Source organism: Mercurialis annua, linkage group LG1-X, assembly GCF_937616625.2.
Source record: "Mercurialis annua linkage group LG1-X, ddMerAnnu1.2, whole genome shotgun sequence".
In the NCBI taxonomy this organism is placed as follows: domain Eukaryota; kingdom Viridiplantae; phylum Streptophyta; class Magnoliopsida; order Malpighiales; family Euphorbiaceae; genus Mercurialis; species Mercurialis annua.
In genome coordinates, this window is record NC_065570.1 from 10453010 (window position 1) to 10476644 (window position 23635).

Sequence of the window (23635 nt, forward strand, 5' to 3'; positions counted from 1 at the left end):
TATAATACAATCATTTATAATTATAGATATTTTTTGTTTTAATCATTTGAAGAAGGAAGAGATTTTGAGAATATCATTGCACAACCTTAGCAGAATGCTACTCAATGCATATATACCATTTAAATTGTAACTCATTAATTATAGTCATCGATTCCAATCCGATAATACTTTTTTTTTTCGATATGCCGCTCCGCAAGCAGAGCGTATAAACATAAATCCAACATAATCTCATGAACATAATTATTTATTTATATATTGATGAGTGAGTAAAACTAGATAACATTTACGACTTTCAATTATAGAATGTAAATAATTTATCAATTGAATGATTAACAAAGTACTGTAAATATTGAGGTTAGGTTGCTGGCCATTATAGCCCGGATTTACCAGGTATGTGGGCTTGCGGGCGGTTCACATTCCGGGATTTAACAATGATATTGAGTTTCGGCTCAGTAGAGTGAGTTCTCGTCAGCAAAAAAAAAGTACTGTAAATATTTTATACTTGATAAGAAAAGTTTAATAATCTATTACATAAAGTAAAATTTAAAATGCATCCTCAAGTTCATTAATGTATGTGGATCTCATAAAGCAATATTGGATCCAAAACTCAAATTTAGCCCATTAATATTTGTGGACCTGGCCGAACCATTGTGGCCTATCAATCTGCCGCAAAACATATTCACAATGACTAAAATACCCTCGAATATCACAACGCCAAACAGTGGACATATCAGGGCAAATCTGTAAAACAAAGAAAACTAACATACAATGATTCTCAACATTCACCTCCTCCCATACTCTGTATGCAAGAACATTTCCGATTACCAAATCAAAATTTTATTTTCTCGTCATCCAAACACAACTTTATCACTCACTTCTTATTTATCAACTAATCATCTCGGTTCATTGGTTAATTAATGTCATTATCATCTTCAGCGCAGGAAAAGCTATGATTCTCTCAAGAATCCGCCGCTCGCTTTCTCATTCCACCTTCCGAATAGTATGATTATAGTATTATAAATATCATAATAATGATTATTTCTGTTTGTTATTCTATTTAATTATTATTATTGTTTTGACGTATTTTTTTTTTTGTAGAATGTGATCGGAGGTAGTGGTGCTGGTGTTCGTAGTGTGCCAGTAAAAGAATCAGTTTCGGTAGAGAATGCGTGTGGTTCACGCTTTCATGGAGGGTTAGGGATTGTAGTTAGAGGCTATTTAACTTGTGCTGCCGGAGGTGGAGGTGTTGCTAAGCAACTGCTGTTATCATCATCGAAAACGGATATTTTTATTTCCAATTTTAGCCTTGCTAACCCTAGGCTTCGGCTTTTCTTCTCCAGTGAAGCTTCAAAGAAGCGAAGTAAGCTATTTTTTTTTAATTTTTGATGCTTGGGTGATCTTTATATTTTGTGTTTTAGTATTTAGTTATGTTTGTGTGTTAATGTAGATTATGAGAATTACTATCCCAAGAATAGGAGGGAAATTCCTAAAGAAAATGAGGGTAAATCTGAGCATAACAAAGGTATTTTACTCTCTTTTTTTCTCAATTATTGTTTCAGTTTTTATAAGTTGAAATTTAATTGAATCTTTTGATTTGTAAGACGATCTGCGATCAAGTTGTTTGTGTTATAGCATAGGTGTTTTGTTCTATGTCAGGTCATCAGGATTTTCCCTAATCTTATGATTGTAAAATCTCCATGTTGATTTTTAAATAAAAAAGTTGATATTTTGCTTTTTTGTTATTTGCATTATTCTTTCAAAATTATGGAAAATAAGCTTATCATTTGCTAATGATGTGAGACAGAGATTGCCTTTTTAATTTCATTGTCTTGTTTAGTGACCGTCGACCAGCACTTGCTACACTATTAATCACTCACTTTTTGTTAAGAGTGATTGTCATTTAAGTTTCTTTAACTTTTTAAACTTCTCTTTATAATTATATATGTATTTGTTTGCCCTTTACAATCTTAAATAATGTTGTACTCTGGAATCTGCTTAGTTTAGTATTTTCTTGGTATCATTATGTAAATATTGGAGTTAGTCTTTTCCTTTTTGTCTGTAAGCTCCTTTGTTTGTATTTGTGTTCAATTCGAGTTTTAACTATAATACAATTTTAGAATATTTTTCTGTTAAGTTGTGTGATGCTATTCTTCCTAATGCGTGAAGCTGGAGGAAATTCTAGGTGGTATTGTAGCGGTGAGCAAAAATTTGGGTAAACCAAATTAACCGACCTATTTTTGTTAATTAGGTGAAAGGTTTTTTGTTAATTCAGTTAGTTCGGTCAGTTCAGTTAGTAAATGTTTTTAATTTTTTATGGTTAAGAGTTCGGAAAATTCGGTTAACCAATTTAATTGAATCAACTGAATATTTTTTATTTATAACTATTGTTTATATTTTTATCTGTGTAACCGAATGAATGAACAGACTAATTCGGTCAGCATGGTTTTTTTTTTAAAGATTTTGATTAATTTGGTTAATTCGGCTGGTTTAGTTAAAGAGATAAAGTAATTTGGTAAATTGGGTTTTGATTTAATCAATAACCGACCGCTTGCTCACCCCTACTAGGTGGGATGCCTAAGAACTTCTAAGTGTGATTCTTGCAACCTCCTATCTTTTTTTGTTTATTCTACATTCAGATGAGATTATTAAAATGCACTAATGCAGAGAAAAACGTTCTACACTCAGATCTTAAAACCTGTAGTTAGCTTCAGATTTCAACCCCTTAGATCATGTATTCAGAAAACGTAACATAGTTTCTTTCAATCTAACCTTATTATGCTTATCTGATGATGTATTTTGAGTTCCCGTGATCAACTGATAGTTTGTGCTTCTTCAGAGAACTCAGATGGTGGTGGTACTGGTGGTGAGGGAAATCCACAAAATTTCATGAAGCAGTTCCAAAACTTTTTTGTGCCTTTGCTATTCATTGCCTTTATGTATTCATCAGCTTTCTTTAGTCCTCAGGAGCAGAAGCAGGTTGGAATTGTGCCACACTCTTCAGTAATTGGTTTCTTGTTTGGTATTGTAACTTGATGAAGTCTTTTAACCTTTTGAATTGCTAACTTTTACATGAATTGGAGTCATTGGACACTGATTAAAAATCTATACGTGGTCAAATCTTTTGGATGCTTTTTCTACTGCTTGGGCTATTTTATTTTTTCTTAATATCTGATATTAGATTGATTATGGACTCTAAGTTCAAACTTCTAAGTAGTCCAGCTTCTCTACAGTATCTGCTTGTATGAAGATCTGTTAAAAAAATGCAACAATCACATTCTAAGTTGCCATGTGTCATGCTGAGCTTCTTGTTCTGCATTAAAATAATGTGTTTAATGTTTACATACTTAAATCATTCCAGTATTTGCTCATATACTAAAGGCATTTGGTCATCCTGTGGTGGAGTGAAAGTAAAACTATGTGTTTCTTCAAGTATACATCATGTCTACGGTATCCTGCATGGGCTACTCGGTGACACCCCAATTAGATACCAGTACTTGTATATATCTTGGTTTTTTTTTTCCGGCCTAATGCCTTAAAACCCCCGACCTTTTAGCCCCTTTTCAATCTTACCCCGACTTTGAAAAATTACCAATTTTACCCTATTTCGCATTTTTGTGTTTTAATTGTATCTTGAAATATTAAATTGAAGTCTTTTTTATTTGGAAAAAATTCAAAAACGTTCTCCATGTCTAGCATATATTAATTGTATATGTTTGAAATTTATTTAGATTTAGTTAAATTAATTAAAAATTTAAATTGGTTTTAATTTGCTTATGGTTTTTAGTTAGTTTTTAAAGATAAAAGATTTATTTGTACTTTTTTGAATGAAAATGAATCTAATTTTATCTTTAGACTTAGTTAACTGAATGATTTCATCCTTTAAGTAAAAAAATTGTCAAAAATTGAATAATTGGGGTACAATTGAAACGGAAAAATGCAAAATAGGTAAACTTGACCAGTTTTCAACGTTAGGGTAGGATTGAAAAGGGGTTAAAAGGTCGGGGTTTTTTAAGGCATTAGGCCTTTTTTTTTCCATATTTTGTAAAGTATTTCTCTTTAACTTTACTTCAGTTCTTGCACATTTTTTTTGATCTAGAGCTTGTTTGAATGAAAACATTCATTTGTGGACTGTTGATGATTTTCACTATTTACATTTTGTTGCATCATAAGGACAGTGCATTAGTTTATCTCAGATACCTTGGCTCTCTCATCTCATCTTCTCTTTCGTGCCTTGTTAAAGATTCTTAATTCACCAGAAACATTCCTACTACATGCTGCTGGTTTGATCTTTATATAATGTTTCGTTTCTATGACTAACTTGTTTATTATGTTCCTCATCTAATTTGCTGGATTTGTTTCTCAGATTAGCTTCCAAGAGTTCAAAACAAAGCTACTAGAGCCTGGCCTGGTTGATCATATTGTTGTTTCGAATAAATCAGTTGCAAAGGTGTACGTAAGGAGCTCAGTAAGGAATGGAAAGCAAACTAGTAGTGATGATGTTGTTCAGGCTCCTTCCGGAAGTAAAAATCCCAGCCACTACAAATATTACTTTACAATTGGAAGTGTCGAATCTTTTGAGGAAAAGCTAGAGGAGGCACAAGAAGCGCTAGGAACAGATCCCCATGATTATGTTCCTGTAACTTATACAAATGAAGTAAACTGGTTTCAAGAGTTAATGAGGTTTGCTCCAACTGCTCTACTTTTAGGAACCCTATGGTTCATGGGGAGAAAAATGCAGAGTGGCCTTGGTGTTGGTGGTTCCGGTGGACGAGGGGGGCGTGGAATATTTAACATAGGAAAGGCACATTTTTCAAAAATGGATAAGAATGCCAAGAATAAGGTTAGCCACACATATTTTAAGCTTGTGGCAGAAGTCATGAGAGCAGATTGGTTATTAGAACTTTGTTCTAATGTCTATGTTATGCATGTTTCCTTCTAGAACACATTGTACATCACACAAGAACAAATTATAAGCACAGCTTCCTTTCACTGCCCCTCTCAGTTATCTTATTACTTTTACTGTTATTTAATCTAGTCTTATGTTTGTTGATACATGATAACATGCTAAATTAGCAAGATGATATATGATGATGCTTAATTTGGTGGTGTAGGTATTCTTTAAAGATGTTGCTGGATGCGATGAGGCAAAACAAGAAATTATGGAGTTTGTGCATTTCCTCAAGAATCCTAAGAAATACGAGGAGTTGGGAGCTAAAATTCCAAAAGGCGCCCTTCTTGTAGGACCTCCTGGTACAGGGAAGACACTTCTAGCAAAGGCAACTGCTGGTGAATCTGGTGTGCCTTTCCTGTCTATATCTGGCTCAGAATTTATGGAAATGTTTGTTGGAGTCGGGCCATCCAGGGTTAGAAGCTTATTTCAGGAGGCAAGGCAGTGTGCACCTAGTATTGTATTCATTGATGAAATAGATGCAATTGGTCGAGCAAGGGGGCGTGGAGGCTTTTCGGGTGGCAATGATGAACGTGAAAGCACTCTTAACCAATTACTGGTTGAAATGGATGGGTTTGGGACCACCGCAGGGGTAGTTGTACTTGCTGGCACAAATAGGCCTGATATCTTAGATAAAGCTCTGTTGAGACCCGGGCGGTTTGATCGTCAAATTACAATTGATAAACCTGACATCAAAGGCCGTGACCAGATCTTTCAGATATATCTGAAAAAGCTAAAACTTGATAAAGATCCTTCGTTTTATTCCCAGCGACTTGCGGCTCTGACTCCTGGATTTGCTGGAGCTGACATTGCAAATGTCTGTAATGAGGCTGCTTTAATTGCTGCCAGGCATGAGAGTACACAAGTGACAATAGATCATTTTGAGGCAGCTATAGACAGGGTAATTGGTGGCTTAGAGAAGAAGAATAAGGTACCTTGTCTCCAGTTACTGCATATTACTATGTAGTATCAGTATGCTTTCTGTTGTATCAGTATGCTGCATGATGAAGTCTCTTCTCACTGTCCGTGGGCATGGCTCATATACTGATTATGGTTCATGTCTATACATCAGTGAGAATGATGGATTGGTTATCAAGTTTGACTATTTGAAGAGAGGCAGATAATACGTATATCACTAGACCATATAACATGCGGCAAAGCAACAACTTAGATGTTTTAAATACTGTTGGCTAACAACTTCTTTTCTAAATTTCACCGATCACATGGGTTTCATTCTTATATATAATAAGATGGAGCACTTCAATCTTAATTTAAATATCATCATCTAATCATATATGTTAAGTTATAATCAATATGTTGGGTCCTGTGTTCTGATAAATGAATGGTAGAGAATCCAGCTTTCTGGATTTTTCCTGCCAAAATTGATGCATAAGCTAGTTGTATTTTCAGGTTTTTACTGTTCAGTTCCATAAAAAAATGGTCCACAACTGTAAGTCAGAACACACTGAAGACAATAAAAACTTAGTTGTCACGTAATATATTTAGTAAATCTGTTAATGACATGACCATCTGAAAATTAACTGAAGTTTGTCTTCTCCATATTTGACCTTTTCTTCTGTTTGCTGTTTATAGTGTTTGTGTTGAGTTAATATAATTCATCTTTGTCTTTTAGGTTATTAGCAAGCTTGAAAGGCGGACTGTTGCTTACCATGAATCAGGTCATGCTGTTACTGGTTGGTTCTTGGAACATGCAGAACCCTTGCTTAAGGTAACAATTGTTCCACGTGGCACCGCAGCTTTGGGATTTGCTCAGTATGTTCCCAATGAAAATCTCTTGATGACCAAAGAGCAACTATTTGATATGACTTGCATGACACTTGGTGGTCGAGCGGCTGAACAGGTAATTACTCCATCTTTTCCTCTCTTTCCCTTCTCTGTCGATGGGTGAGTTATTTGTTCTTTGTAAGTTTGAATTATTATTATATCCATATAATAAGAGTATCTCCAGTGGTAATCTTTAAAATAAAGAGAAGTTCTTATAAAATAAAGAGAATCTCTTATAAAATAAAGAGTAACTTATTTATAAAGAATGAAATTTAAATTCAGTGGATTCTTTATTTTACTGATATTTATTTTGATTTTTTCTGTAAGTATTAAATATTATTAATTTTTTCTCTTAATTTAATTTCTCTTATTTTTTTTATTTTGAAAAAGGAAAGAAAGATGTGTTCTCAAAATGATAAATAATCAATACAATTTGGAAACTGATTTAGAATGAAGTTTGCCGCATGTGGGGAGTCGAACCAATTATTCGTTTTTAATTTGTATAGTAAAGAAACCATTGCACTCTTGATTCATTGTGTAACTCTTTAAATAAAAGAGGAGATGCTCTAAGCTCGTATTATAGTCATAAAGTCACCGATGGGTGGATACATAGCTTATGATTGACTGTTTGAAGATAAATTTTAGGTTCAGCCATTTCTGAACAAGTTGTCTTAATCAGATAGTTCAAAATATTAATTATTTTACAAGTTTATTTTGCATGCATTTGTAAAATCCCGAGTCTGATTGTGAGATGCAAATAGAGTTTAGCTTGCTGGTGAAAGAAATAACCATCGAGTGCAGGCCTTTTAAACAAACTGTATAATAAATGCTGTTAACTTGTCCTTTTTCTCCATAGTATGCACATGATTGGTTGATCACCAGTGTCATGCTATCATGCTTATGCAAGTCCTTAATTTCCTTTCAAAGCATTCTGTTACAAAAGTGCTTCTTTTGCATTGGAGTTACCATGTGTGAGAGGTTGGATGAATCATGAATGCAATTCCGACTTCATCCCAAACCCGGTGAAAAAAATTTAAGCCAACAATATGTAAAAGCTTAGTTAAAAAGAGAATAGCCAAGAGATAAACATTTGGTCCATATTAAACCAAACTTCATATATAAATTATGTTCAAGTGATCAAGAGTTGGAATTTTGAATATGCTCTGATGGTGGCCTGTCCTTGCCATTAATTAAGTCATGACATACTCCTGAAGGGGAATATACTGAGGTTTTAAAGCTAAATAGTTAGAGATAAGTTCTGTGGATTTAGTGGCGAAACTAGGTCGAAGTAAATTGGATTTGCAATGTGGAAAAAGCGTTGGCATGTGGCCTCCAACCCAAAAGAAATGATAATTGTCAAATTAGAGGTAGTCTAGTTGGTCTTCCTACACCTTCAAAGGTGTGCAGGGTGGGCATATTGGGGGAATAGTGAGTTTGAGTGTCTCCATCAACTAGGTCCAATACTTTAGGATAGGCCTACCTCTTGTTTTATAAGCCACTGCTGCTACTAGTCCATTTAGCCTCTCTTGCATGAATTAAAATGATATCAATGATAATTGAGCAAGGAAAATTTCAGTATTCTTTGTTATTTAATCACCAGTGTTGCACTTGGAGTTTGAATAATGCAACAGTTAAAACTATCTAGAAATAGTAATTATTGATTATGCAACTTGGTTCTAGTTGCTCACGAACAATGTCATACAATACCTTCTTAATGCACCATTTTTATCTGCACTCTTTGTTCGGGAAATTATTCAAGCTTGGCTTCTTTCTGTATTCTTCTCATTGATTTCTCAAGAAAAGTATGGACATGAGTCTTGAATGCCTCATCTTTCACTTATAGCATGAAAATATATTCGTAATAAATCCTTTTCTTCGGAAGCACGTGAATTTGTATTAGTGCGGATTTTGGAATGAATCCATGATAAGCATAAAAGGCGAATTGAAGAGGATATGAAGCAACCCATGCACACGCAATATTGAAATCGTTGTGCATAAAATTTAATGTCATTCCAAATGCATGGTTAGGTTATTTATTTTGTTCTAATAAAATTAAAGTATACAACTGTTCTTCAAAATTTGGAAGTAATGTGCTCATCCGCCATATGCTACTTCTACTTTTCCATGAGCTTATGATGTGTGGTAAGGAATTCATGCGTCTTCTTCCACCATGGACACTGTTATGTTCTTTTACCTGAAAATGTTTGCCTGTTCTGGTGGAGTCGTAATCCTATTTTATTGCATATAACCATATGAATTACATATAGACACGGTTTCACTTTCATCTTAGATATTGAATATTGGACCAACTCATGAAACCTTATGTATGTTTTGTTATGATCAATTAGTGTATAAAACTAGAGTTCATACTTGCTCTCTGATTAATCATGTAGTTTGGCATTCTTCTCCTGTAACGGCACATGAATGTAGAACTGAATTTTGTTGTTATCTGCCATTGGATAGGTTTTACTGGGGAAGATTTCAACTGGGGCGCAGAATGATTTGGAGAAAGTAACAAAGATGACATATGCTCAAGTAGCAGTTTATGGTTTCAGCGACAAAGTCGGTCTTCTTTCGTTTCCTCCAAGGGATGATGCGTTTGAGATGAGCAAGCCTTATAGTAGCAAGACTGGTGCAATCATAGACAATGAAGTAAGAGAATGGGTGGCCAAGGCATATGACCATACTCTGCAGTTGATAGAACAACATAAAGAGCATGTGGCTCAGATTGCGGAGCTGTTACTGGAGAAGGAGGTTCTTCATCAAGACGACTTGACTCGAGTCTTGGGCGAGCGACCATTCAAGTCGAGTGAACCCACAAATTATGATAGGTTCAAGGAAGGATTTCAAGAAGATGACAAGGCGTCCAAAGAAACAACAAAGAGTGGGTCCGTGGAGGATGATGGATCATCAACCTTGGAACCACAGATTCTTCCAGCTTAGGGTTTGCAGTAGATTATGCTTGTGTATATGGGTCCATTTGTAAGGTGTCTTTGTTTTAATAATCCAAATGCATTGTACAATTCAAGAAATGTGCAAGTTATTAAAAAAAAAAATCTAACTTTTCTTAAACTTCTATCGGGTTGTTATGCTGTTATGTGACGTGCAAAATAGTTTTTTTTTTTCTTTTTTAACAATGAATTAAGTTGGCATTTCTTTTCGAATCTACTTTTCCCCTCCACTCATAAATTCTGGAATATGCTTATGCCAGTAGTAGTGCCATGATGTGTACTGGCTAAGGGATGTGTACAAAATCGGACCAATTGAAAAACCACTAATAATGATCAGTTCAGTTCATTTTATATCTTTAAATTTGGTTAGTATAAAATCTTAAATTTTCTAATTATTATTTGGTCTGAATTTGATTTTGATTTGATTTAGTTTTTAAATAAGAATTATTCTTATATTTTGAAAAACCGAAAATCAATCATACTGAATTAATTTTTACCTTTTTAATTCATTTCGGTTCTTAATTTCTTAAAAACCGATTGTTTTTTTTTAAAAAAACTCACTTCCGGTCTGAACCCAAAACTATTGTACACTCCTACGTACTGCTACTGCCTACACAAAATGGTCTAGCTCTAGGCGATTCGTAGTTTTGGACATACATAAGCTGCAAATTCTGTAATAAAAAACAAAGGCAATGGTGCTCACAAACCTTTGTTGTTATTATTAATAATTTTAGGTTATGATTGCGACTTGTCCTGAAAATAAGAATCACACATTGAGTTGTTGGTGCTAACTGCTAACTTAGCTTTCACATCAAATGTATTGTGCGGTGTACGGTGTTTTCCTGCTGCACTCAGTTTTGTATTGTATGATTATTAATCATCGGCTTTCTTTAATTTTTGTTGGACAATTCATGAATTGGAAGGCTGAAACTTACTCTCCTAGGATATCCGCCTTATAGTAGCAGAATTTTTTGTATCTTATTTCGCGCCTTTTTATTGTTTTGGCTATTTATAGGATTTGTTTTTTTTTTTAAATATCTTTTTATCATCCTTTAAATTTGTTTGCATTTCAGGCTAAATTTTGATTTTTTTAATATTAACTTTGAGAGCATCGATCGGTTCGCTTCAGTTTGATTCGGATCGGTTTGGTTCAGTTTGACTCGGAATCGATTGAAATCAACACTACCGAACATTCCCTAATCTTCGACCGAACCGTATTTTTTTCCCATCAAACACCGAATTTTTTATCGGTTCAGTTTAAAGTTCCGATTTGAATTTATTTTAGAAATTAAATAGAAATCTTAAACTTTTTGGTAAAATAACAAAAAAACCACAAAATTTAGATTTAAAGTAAAAAAAGTTGTTTAACTTTTTTGGAAAGTTCGGTTTGCTTGGTTTATCGATTATTTTGCTTTTAATCTTCCAAACCTGTAATACCCCATATTTTTAAGATTATTAAGTGGTGTCACATGTCATATTTTGGGATAATAGAAGGAAGAAGGTCGAGAATAAATAAAAATATTTTGGACAAGACCGAAGTGGGTCTAATATGTTAGTCGCGAAATAATAATTAAGTTTAAAAATTATTATTTGTTAAACCGGGTGCGAGCGGGACTAAAAAACCTAAGGAATTAATATATCAATATGCATCTCTAAATCGAAAGCTATAAGTTTTGGAGAAGTCCTCTAAATTAAAATGTCAAAATATGGAAATATGGACGTAAAAATTGAAAGATATAGAAGATGACGATTACGGACAAGTGGTGATGCATGAGTGGAGACAAGTGGCGATGCATGAGTGGAGACAAGCGGCGTGCATGTGCAGCGACATGTGGTGTACATGTACAATGACACGTGACAATGTAGAGGTCTATATATATATAGAAACATTTCTAATACGTCTTTTTTTCGATGATCGATATATTCTCTGAAAAGCTGTTTCGACACGTCGAGTTTGTTTGGTCGATATTTCTCTAATCCGATATCGGAATTCGACGTTTTTTATGTCAAATAGAAGCTATCGACGTCCTCTTAAACTTTATCATTTTTGTTTCACAAAATTCAACCGAAAAACAGATCAAAACCGTGATATAAGTTTCAGCCTATATTGACATGTTTGGTTCGTCGTGTTCCGGCCAATTTTCTCGCCGTTTTAATATCGGAAATCCTTTGGTTAAAACTTTTAAAATTTGGAGGATTAAATTCTAGGGATTCTATGTGTCATTAAGCTATTGTATTGGGAGATTGACGGTTTTGATGTACGTGGTGGACTGGAAATAGCAGTATTTGTGAGTTTCCTATTTACTTTGCGTATTATTTTTATAAATTGTAGTTTGTGTTTTTGGAGTTTGGATGCATTGCGTATTCTGTGAATTAGCGATATGTTTGATTATGTTTTGATCTGAATTCATGATTATTTTGGTTATAGTATACGAAGTAGGATTAAGTGCGATAGATATGAGGTTTATTCGGTGGAATTTTTACGAACTCACAACTTGGTATTAAGCGATGGTAGAGGTTAACTCGGTGAGATTATCTTGGGACCGTACAACTTGGATTATTTCGATTTAATAAAGTATATGTAGTTGTGATACGAATAGTATACATCGGTCGACTTCGCTATCATGTCAGGCGTACAGAATACATCGGTTGGCTTTGCTATCGGTGTTATCGGTTTGCATGTCAGGTGTAAGAGTTACATCAATTGGCTTTGCTATCGATATCAGGTGTAAGAGTTACATCGGTTGACTTTATTATCAATGTCAGGCGGATGAGGTCGAAGGATAAAATTGATTTGGGACGATATGGTATGAGTATAGTAAGTGTTCTTAAGATTAGGGTTTCAAATGAATTATATGTTGAGTTGTTTTCAATTATGTTTATGGAATATGTATTTATAATATCTTAAGTAAGTGAAAATTCCTTGAGTGTCGATTGACACCCCCATATTGTTCTTCTTTTAGGTAAATAGCATTTTGGTGTGACAGACTTCTATTTTTTGTCCCAGAAGTCTGTACTTTTGAAATATGTAAAAAAGACGAAGATTTCAATCGATAAAACCGCAATAGTCAAGTCCAAGTAATATGATATTTTGAAAAACAATTTTTATTTGTATCGTGTATACGTTGATGTATGATTTGATCGTATATGTTGGTATGGATTTGAGGCTGCGCTTTTTGATAGTTTGTATAAATGTATGTTCAGTTTGATTTGAAGTGAGAAAGTTTTTAGTCGTTTTTAGGCTTGCTACCGGTTACGGAGCAACCACTCCCGTGCCCTATCGCCGGTCGCGGCTCATGAATTTGGGTCATGATAAAACTGAGCCGTTAAGTGAACTATGAAGTTTTTAAAATCAGAGACTTGAACCAAACCATTTTCACCAAAAAAACAGAGCCAAACAACAAACTTCGATTCGGTTCGGTTTAATTTTGCTCACCCCTAATTCCTACACTTATTATTATTATTATCATATATTTAATTTTTAAACTTTTTGACTTTTTTTTTAATTTTTCGGTGCAATGTCGTTTTTCTCATTAATTTTAAGATCAACAAAAAATCAACCGAAAATCAATTAAAGATCAACCGAAAATTAATATATTAGTATTAGTCTCATTTTTATAATATTTTCCACGTATATTTTTGTCTTCTTCATTGATTATAAAATCAATCAAAGACCATCTCAACAGAAATTAATAAGATCAAACATGTGTCAAGTGAAAATTAACACAAGATCAACAAGTTTACAACTTTATAACATTCTAAATATTCATCAATGAACCATCACCAACAAATCATGTTACAAAATAAAAAAAACACAACAAACACAATTAAAATGCAAAAATAACACAATATAGCTTCAAGAATTCACAAAATTTCATTAATATATATGAAAAATAGTATAATAAATTTAAAATGATTTTGTATACACTTTAATGGTTGAAAAAATATTGTAAGAAAACAAATAAAAAATCAGAAAAAATAAAGAAGGTGAACGACAGCGGTGACGAACAACTACGACAATGCCAAACAGAGAAGATGATGATAAGAAACCTTTTTGTTAAATATAGGCTTAATCACCCAAAAACCCCCACCTTTTAGCCTCTTTTCAAATACACCCTGACGTTGCAATTTTGTCAATTGCACCCTAATTCACACCTTTAGTTTTCAATTCCACCCTCAAGTACTAAATTGATCTCTTTTTCATTTGAAAAAAATTAAAATAAGTCATCCATTTTTAACTTTTTATGTGGAAAGGAGTTCAAACGAGTACTTTATAAGGGTTTTTATGAATTTTTTCGTGTGAAAAAGAGTCCAATTTAATTTTGAGGATGAAATTGAAACCCAAAGGTGCGAATTAGGGTGCAACTGACAAAATTACAACGTCAGGGTGCAACTGAAAAGGGGTTAAAAGGTGAGGGTTTTTTTGGTGATTAAGCCTTAGATATATTATTATGCTTATTTTTATATAAGGATAGTATAGTATTTTTCTTATTTAGTTTAGCCTATATATTTAGCACTCTTTTGTTTGGATTAGGGTTTAATGCTTTTCTTCTAATGTTAATTAATGGTTTTGCTATTTTTCTCATTAATGTTATCATGGCATCAGAGTCAATTTCTTTATTCTTGCCCTTGATTTAATTTCTCTAACTGACAATTTTTTGTGATTGTGCAACTGTTGCAATTGGTGATTATTCGGCTGTTCGGTATTATTGACCATTTATCTTTGGTTGTCTGTCGTTTTTTGGTTGCGTGTCGTCTTTGCTCGTCTTTTGAGTTTGCTCTCTTTAATCAGTTGATTTAATTTTTTATTTGCTGTTGATATGGCTGAAAACTAGAAATTATTCGCTTCAAGCAGTAATGTTCAGTTAGTAGTAAAAATTATGCATATTGGAGTTATTTGATGAATTTTTTCTAAAAGGTAAATAAAAATGGGGTTATGTATTAGGTGCTTTTGTTAAACCTCATAATAGTGCAACTGCTGATTATATGACTTTGTTAGATAAACGAGACGTGGATAATTCCAAAATCATTAATTAGATCAATAATTCTATTAAGCACTCGGTAGGTACCAGTTAGCAAAATATGAGACAACTAAGTAGGTTTGGGAGCATCTAGCTAGACTATACATACTGTAACACCCACATTTGAATATCATATAGTTATGCTCATGCATTTCATTCATTTTGACGATTAAGAGTAGGTGTCATTCATAAGCATTTACGTGAGCATTTAAACATATGATTGGTATATAATTAAATGGAATAATGGGGGTTTGTTTAATGTAATAACTATTTAAAATGAATAATAGTAAATATAACGACAAACATATATATTAGAACTAAATTGTATTGAAAGCACGTCGGTGAAACTTAATTGGTTTGGTTACCATGAAATGAAATAAACTAAAAAGGTTAAGTTGGAGTTAAATTATATTTCAAGTATTATATTAGATGTTTGTATTGGAAGATAATTGTATGAAACTAATTCTATTTTAGTTGAGTGAAACCTTATGTATAAGTTAAATATCACCTCTTTAGCTAAATTTTCTTCATCTATCTAAACAAGAGAGAAGGAAGAGCAAGAAACTCATGAAAACCTCAATCTAACTCCAGCCATAAGATTAATTACTCTATATTTAAAGTTTGAATCAAGAAAGAAGAAATTTGGTAAGTAATTTAAGATGTTTTGGTTGATTAGGTTAGGGTTCTTCATGTTTATGCATGATTCCTGCATATATCCGAAAATTTGGTTTGTGTTGTTTATATCATAAACCGAGTTATACAAGTCCAAATTGATTGATTCTTGATTCTATGGAAACTATAGCCAGTCTACTACAATTGTTATTCTTTGTGTTTCATCATTTGAAGTCTTTATGATAGCCTAATATTCCATAACATTTTGTAGCTGGGTCTGCCTATACAGCCTGATAGGATGTCACCAAAATATGAATATCTCATTGTTTAGAAATCTAATTGAGTTGGTTCTTTTTAGTATATTTTATAGACTCATATACCTATAACTTCACCGAAGGGTTCTATCAAATTGTATTTCTATTGATCTGTGGATCAATTTCAAGACAGGGTATATGTTCTGCCTACTTTGTAGAATTATGGCTGCAACATTAGTTACTTTTGAAATTGATAAAATGAGTTATATATATCCAAATGATGCCATTTTTGATTGTATGGATTCTTTAAGATGTATACTAAAACTGTTTAGTTTTGACAAAAGACTAATTCTGTCATTTGAATGGTGTATAAGAATAGAACATTAAGTGGTATCAAAGCAAAGATTAGATTCCCTAGGGCGTAGAGTTGTGATGCATATTGGCATAGCATGCATAACATGCATAACATGATATACATCTAATTGATTTGATGTAGTACATCTTCTATAGGATGGATGAGCATGGAGATGATCCCATTGGCCCAGAAATGTCTGTAGAGTCTGTGCATGGTCCTGGAAATGCATCTTTTAATGAACAGGAACATTCTGAGGATAATGCTCCACCGCAAGATGAAAATCCTTTTCTGCGACAGTTTATCGAAATGTTGCAAAGAATAGCAGCACCTCCGCACCATCGAGCACAGGAACCAGAAATTGACAAAAACTATGAGAGAGTTAGGAAACAAGGGGCAAAGATATTTGGAGGTACTACAGATCCTGCAGAAGCTGAAGAATGGTTGAGAAATATAGAGAGAGTTTTAGATATAATTGAATGCGCTCCTCAGCAGAAGCTGAAATATGCAGTGTCATTGTTTGAGAAGGATGCTTTGGATTGGTGGGAAACAGTTTCAGGAAGCGGAAATAGGCCATTGACTTTAACCTGGGATGATTTCCTCAGAGAATTTGGTGAGAAATACATGCCACCAGTATATCGTGATAAAAAGAAAATTGAATTCATGGAACTAAAGCAGAATGAGTTATCAGTGGCTGAATATGAACTTCAATTTGTCAGATTATCAAAGTATGCACCTGAGGAAATAACTACTGAGGAAAGGAAAAGAAGTAAAATTGAAAGGGGTTTGAACCTTGATATTCGAGAGAAAATTGCTGTTAGGACTCCTACTTATAGTGCATTGATTGAAGCCGCTTTGAGGGCTGAAGAAATACTAGTTGAAAGGAGCGAGATAGAGTCTAAAAAGAAGAAAATGACTGGGACTTTTAATGCTCCTTCAAGACATGGCAGTTCCTTTTCTTTTAGAGGATCAAGTTCAAGTACTAGTGGCTATAGAGGAAAGGGAAGAGGTCAGTCGAGTAGGCCAACTTTAATGCCATCTGGCAGAGGTGGATATACATCTATTGGGTTTGATAATAGACAACGACCAACAAGGTCAGTTAGTGTAGGATCCACTCCAGTGTGTGCAAATTGTGGCAGAGTACATTCAGGGGAATGTTGGGGAAGAAACCCTATTGTGTGTTATAATTGTCGTCAACCTGGCCATATTGTTAGAGATTGTCCACTCAGGAGAGGTTTGCTTGAAGAATCTCAAGCTATGGGTCAGAGTAGTGTGGGTGAAAATATACACCAAGTGGGTGTAGGCCGGGGAAGAGGAAGAGGTAATAGAGGAGGAGGAACATCTTCAACTATACAGTCTGGATATACAGGCCAACCTCATACCCAAGCCAGAGTATTTGCAGTGACGAGGCAAGATGCACCTACTGCACCTGATGTGATTACTGGTACATTTTCTATCTGTAATTGTGATGCACATGTGCTAATTGATCCTGGATCTACATGTTCATTCATATCACATGAGTTTGCATTACGTGTGCATGGCATATTAGAACCATTGAGACATGATATATATGTTTCTATGCCTGCTGAGGGTGTTATTATTGTAAATACTATGATAAAAAATCTTGTCCTATGATTGTGAATGGTATGACTTTACAAGCTGATTTGGTGGTTATTAATTTGAGAGAGTTTGATGTTATATTGGGTATGGATTGGCTGTCAAAACATCATGCCATTGTTGATTGTCAAACTAAAGAAGTAGTTATGAAAATTCAAGGGCAAATGAAAACGATGATTGTTGGGAAAAGGAAAACAGTGCCTAATTGTTTAATCTCTGCTGTTACTGCGTTTCATTTGATTAAAGATGGATGTCAAGAATATTTGGCTAGTGTAATAGATATGACTAAAGTTAGTCCGGGGGTTTCAGAAATTCGAGTAGTGAGAGACTTTCCAGATGTGTTTCTTGATGAATTGCCTGGTTTGCCACAACATAGGGAGGTTGATTTTGAAATTGAAACTATACCTGGGTCAGCTCCTATTTCTATAGCACCATATAGAATGGCTCCACTAGAATTGAAAGAACTGAAGAAACAGTTAGAAGAACTGCTTGATAAAGGATTCATCAGGCCAAGTATTTCTCCATGGGGCACACCTGTGTTATTTGTGAAGAAGAAAGATGGTAGTATGCGATTATGCATTGATTATAGGCAATTGAATAGAATTACTGTGAAGAATAAATATCCATTGCCAAGAATCGATGATTTACTTGATCAATTGAGAGGTGCCATGGTATTTTCTAAAATTGATTTGCGGTCAGCATACTGGCAACTTCGAGTTGATGAGAAGTTCACTCCTAAAACTGCATTGAGAACTAGGTATGGTCATTATGAGTTTATTGTGATGCCATTTGGATTGACGAATGCTCCAGCTGCTTTATGTCATTAATGAACAAAACATTTCAGCAGTATTTGGATAAGTTTGTGATTGTGTTTATTGATGATATTCTGATCTATTCTCGAAGCCATGAACAACATGAACAACATTTGAGAATTGTCTTAGAAGTTTTAAAAGACAAACAACTTTATGCCAAGTTTAGTAAATGTGAATTCTGGTTGGTAGAAATAGCCTTTTTGGGACATATTATTTCTAAACATGGTGTACAACCAGATCCATCAAAGATTAAAGCTATTCTTGAATGGGAGTCACCAAAGAATGTTACAGAAGTTCGAAGTTTTCTAGGTTTAGCAGGGTATTACAGAAGATTTGTGAAAGATTTTTCTGTTATCGCAAAACCGTTGACAAATTTGCTGAAAAAGAATACAACTTTCAAATGGATTGACACATGTGAGAAAAGCTTTGAGGAATTAAAGAAAAGGCTTACTTCAGCACCAATACTTTCCTTACCATCTGAAAATGGAGGTTATGTGGTTTACACTGATGCATCAAAGCAAGGCTTTGGATGTGTATTAATGCAACATGGAAAGGTTATTGCATATGCTTCTAGACAACTACGACCTCATGAAGTGAATTATCCTACACATGATCTAGAACTTGGTGCTATTGTGCATGCGTTGAAGACATGGAGACATTACTTATATGGTGAGACATTTCAAGTTTTCACAGATCATAAAAGCTTGAAATATATTCCTACACAGAAAGAGTTGAATTTAAGGCAAAGAAGATGGATTGAGTTACTGAAAGATTATGATTGTACTATTGATTACCATCCTGGAAAAGCCAATGTTGTTGCAGATGCTTTGAGTCGAAAGGTTGTGGATAGTATGGCAAGTATGCCTTGTTATGATGTTGACTACTTAATTGCACTTAGAAGTATGAATACTTGGTTGGACACATATGATGATATCTTATTATCCACCTTACAAGTGAAGCCTTCTATTGAAGAAAAAATTAAAGAAACTCAGTTTGAAGATCCTTATTTACAGAAGATGAGAAGAAAGGTTGAACAAGGAAAACATGATCAATTTGTACTAAGAGTTTTTGTATAATGTTATGTATAAGTGATTGATGTGAGATAGTTTAAATGTTACAGTTATGCGATAAGTTAAAACTTTTGTGTCGTAACATGAAATGTATGAAATGGATTATGTTGTGTTTGTTATAACATTATGAGTAAATAATATTTTAATTAAGAGGGTGTTACACACACAGTCTAACTTTACAAAACAGTTTTAGTTGGAGTATGTTATGATATCCGTGCTATGCTGTAGAAACTATGAGTATTCTGGAATTTTATGATGTTATGACAGATTTGTGTGATCAACGGGCTCTCATAAAATCTGTTGAATTACGAGCCTCTAGGGCTTATATTGCACGAAGAGAGGAGCAGAGACTAGTACAGCTTTTAATGACTCTTCATGATGAGTTTCAGGAACTTTGAGCGTACATTTTGCATCGTCATTCTCTGCCTTCTATTAATTCTGTTGTTAGTGGACTTTTGGCTGAAAAAATTCGTCTTAAGTCTTCTATTGTAAAAAAGTGTCTTTAGTCTCTAATCCATCAGTATTTGCCATGTCTCCACGACCAAATTTCAATTCTCAATTCAGGCCTTATGGAACTGTTGCTCGTGGTGACTGTGGTTTTTGTAAACAAAAAGGTCATTGGAAATCACAATGTCCAAAATTGGATAAAGGAAAGCAGTTATATGCTCAGACACAGCCCTATCAGCAGTCATCAATAGAGATACCGACCTTCAGCTCCTCATAATGGACCTCTCATTCTTCCTCACCCTCATAATGGACAGACAACCTCTTCTTTAGATCCATCAATGATTGAGCAATTTCAGAAGTTCCTTGCATCTCACATGCCATGTTAGTTTCATTTCAAATATATTTGTCATCTAGTCTGTCATGTACATCTTCTTCCTCTTATATTTTAGATTCTTTTTACTTCTCTAACTCCTAAAGTTTCACTTCGTATTATGAGTGCCAATGGTACACCTACACCTTCTTTTTCTTTATCCAATATTTATCACATTTCTAGTCTTACTTTAAATCTTGCTTATGTTGGTCAAATTTGTGATAATAGTTGCTTAGTTTCCTTTTCTTGTTCTTCTTGTTATGTTCAGGATTCAAAATCTCAGGAAGTGATTAGGGCCGGCCATAGGGAAGGAGGACTTTATATATTAGATTAGCTCAAAACTTCTAAGAATGCGGCTGCTGTTCTTGGTGTGGATGTATCATTTTTTGTTTGAGTCATTCTTCTTCTGTTTTTATTTGTGGAATTCTTGCCTTAGTTATGTCTCCAGGTCTCGTTTACAATTTTTAGCTTTTACAGGAATTTTAAAAAATTTGATAACTCATGATATTTCTGATTATAGTGGTCGTAAGCTTGCAAAGTTTTCTGTTGTGTCTTTTTCTAAAAGTAATACTTTATATGTTGCACCTTTTGATCTTATTCATTCAGATGTTTGGGGACTGTCTCCCGCTTCTATAAAAGGGGGTTCTCGTTATTATGTCTCTTTCATTGACGATTGCACTCGTTATTGTTGGATTTATCTTATAAGTGTTATAAAATCAAAACTGAGGTACTAAATTGTTTAATTTTTAAAGGGTTAATTGCAAATTCATACACGAACTTTTCCCTAATTTGCAATTACAACATAAACTTTGAAACTTGGCAATGTTAGTAACCAACTTTACACTTTTGGCAAATCGATACAACAAACACGAAAAATACTAACGCGGACATTGTAATATACCACCATGTGTCGTTGCGTGATTGGTCGGTGTACCAATTTGCCAAAAAATGGAAGTTGGTTACTGACATTGCCAAGTTTCAAAGTTTATGTTGTAATTGCAAATTAGGGTAAAGTTCGTGTATGCATTTGCAATTAATCCATTTTTAAATAATGAATAACAAACTCTGAATTATGACAAACGTGGGGACCATAGAGTAATTACTCTTAAAACATTTACTCATTAAAGTACATTTTACTAGAGTTAAGATTTGATGCTGAATGAGGGGGCTACTTGTAAATCACACAGATGAAATTATGTATATAAAAAAATTATTGTACGCAATCGTTGTGTTATGTCATTTTTACAACAATCTAATGATGCGTTATTCATGTGAAAAAATTAATAATAAAAAAACTAAAAAAATCTATCGCTTAGTTTGTTGTAAATTTGGCATGTCACAACCAATGTATGGGAAAGACTGCTCACCTAAGTTCCCAAGTTAATGGAGTCCTTGTTGGAAAGCAAACATGAAAATTTGAGGGATATATATTAAATATGCTTTCCCAACTGGACTAATAATCCACCACCAATCATTTGTTATTTCTTTTAGCTTTGCCAATTGTCCATGTTTTGTTCTAAATTTAGAAGCTTATTCTTTGCATAATGATGGTGTGTAGGAAATCTGCATTGGCATGATTTCAATGAAAGATAGGCACAGCACATACCTCTAGTTTTTTTTTCCTAATACAAAATAGTTACTTTTTTCATTCTATTTTTTTTAAATATACATAATCATTTATTATTTGAACAGTTAATTAGTATATATTTTAATTAATTATTAGAACATATTAAAAGAGGACTAGAAGATGAAAATATATTACTATAAGAAACAAGAATAAATGTGATGTGGCGTTTTTATAAATTAACTCATTTTATATAAATAAATTTAATTTCGTATATTTGTGTTTCTTTTAAATTAGGGTTTAATATAAATTTAGTGTCTGAACTTTTTTAAAAATGACAATTTGGTGTTTGAACAAAATTTTATATCGATCCCATAGGTGAACTTGTTTATAAATTACAAGTTGATATGTCCAACAGGTTTCTTTCCGGTAGCCATTAAAAACGCAGTTAATGTGGAAGGGATCAATTTCCACATAGACAAATACTTATTAAAACGCAAATGACGTGGAATTTAGGGGTTGGCTTATTTCAAATGGACAAAAGAGCCCTTTGCAACGGTAAAAAGAATCCCCTAGAAGCACAACTAAAGCCTTCTTCTTTCTCTTCTTCACTGTGTATTTCTGAACTTCTTTCTCTAACTCTTTCTTTAACATTGAAATGGAATTTTGCTATTGTGACAGGAGATGCGTAGAGAAAACTTCATGGACAGACCGAAATCCTGGGCGAAAGTTCGTGACATGCGAGATGGGAGATTGCAGCTATTTCAAATGGACAGGTGACGAATTGTGCGAGAGAGCCAGTCGAATTATACCTGGTTTATTAAGAAAGATTGGAAGATTAGAAGCTGAAGCAGCAAGAAGCTGGCGAAGGGAAAAGTTCTTATGGGCATGGGCTATATTTTCTGTTTTAGTTCTTATATTTAAGTGAAATGTATGCTGCAATCTGATGTACGATCTGTATGGTGTTTTGTAGTTTGTGATGTTTGTAAAACTGAAAATATTGTGTTTGTTTGTTAAATTTATGGATATTAATGAAAATTGAAACTTTGAGTTGAATTTGCTGCATTGTTAGTGTTTGGGTGAATGTGTGAATTAAATGATGGGAAGGTGTTTGATGAATTGTCTGAAAGAATGTGTTTGATGAAATGGCTAAGTGAATTAAGCTACATAACAAGTCACTGAATGTGTTCGATGAAATGCCTGAAAGAAGCTACATAATTTATAGGCAATACACAACTGCAATTTCAAAATTCTTGATCATAAACTAAGAAAAAAAGTTAAAATACAAAATCATGTATAACTTGAAATTGGGTAGTATCATATCACAATTTCAAATAGCCAACATGTTTGATACAAAATATTACGTCACTGTGTCGGTTTTAATCAGTCTCAACACAAACAAAAGCACCTAGGATATAGATCGACTTCAGTTCAATCATTGCTACAAAAATCTAATACAGAAACTAGATTGACTTGAGTTCGATCACCACCTAAGGTAAGCAAAAAGCTTGGTAACAACCTAAGCTGTCCAAAACACAAAATCTTTACATAAGCTCCTTCAATTATGCTGTAGAGTGCTCCGGCAAAGTGTCTGGAGCTGGTTTTGATCTGACAGAGTCTTGGGTAGTGATAATTGGATCTGAAGTCTCAGCTCTTGTAGTCCTTTTAACCTTCTTGCTGGCTCTAGTTCTTGCTGTCGTCTGTGAGAAAAAATATATGAAATGCAACTCTTATAAGTCACATATATATGACAGAAACTCAAAGAAAATAACCATTTGTAGCCAAATAATCAAAATACAAGGCAGATACCTGTGGTTGAGATGTAGTCGCAC

At 33.9% G+C, this 23635-nt stretch overlaps 1 protein-coding gene and 1 pseudogene across 1 annotated transcript; both read left to right on the plus strand.

The window, feature by feature from the left end:
* Nucleotides 1–785: 785 nt before the first annotated feature.
* Nucleotides 786–9809, plus strand: LOC126657523 (ATP-dependent zinc metalloprotease FTSH 3, mitochondrial-like). Its single transcript, XM_050352232.1, has 8 exons — nucleotides 786–1000; nucleotides 1099–1360; nucleotides 1448–1522; nucleotides 2837–2976; nucleotides 4364–4840; nucleotides 5112–5879; nucleotides 6582–6809; nucleotides 9197–9809. The coding sequence occupies exons 1-8, from the start codon at nucleotides 950–952 to the stop codon at nucleotides 9674–9676; spliced, it is 2481 nt and encodes an 826-aa protein (XP_050208189.1). The 5' UTR covers nucleotides 786–949; the 3' UTR covers nucleotides 9677–9809.
* A 2499-nt stretch (nucleotides 9810–12308) lies between these two features.
* On the plus strand, nucleotides 12309–19428 carry LOC130015404 (uncharacterized; annotated as a pseudogene).
* Nucleotides 19429–23635: the final 4207 nt, after the last annotated feature.

What these genes read in the sequence shown, in the direction of transcription:
- LOC126657523 (XM_050352232.1), top strand. Translation starts at nt 950, where the DNA reads ATGATTCTCTCAAGAATCCGCCGCTCGCTTTCTCATTCCACCTTCCGA. An exon ending in TAAATCTGAGCATAACAAAG is followed by an intron (nt 1,523 to 2,836) that starts GTATTTTACTCT and finishes GTGCTTCTTCAG; the next exon opens with AGAACTCAGATGGTGGTGGT. An exon ending in GCTTAGAGAAGAAGAATAAG is followed by an intron (nt 5,880 to 6,581) that starts GTACCTTGTCTC and finishes TTTGTCTTTTAG; the next exon opens with GTTATTAGCAAGCTTGAAAG.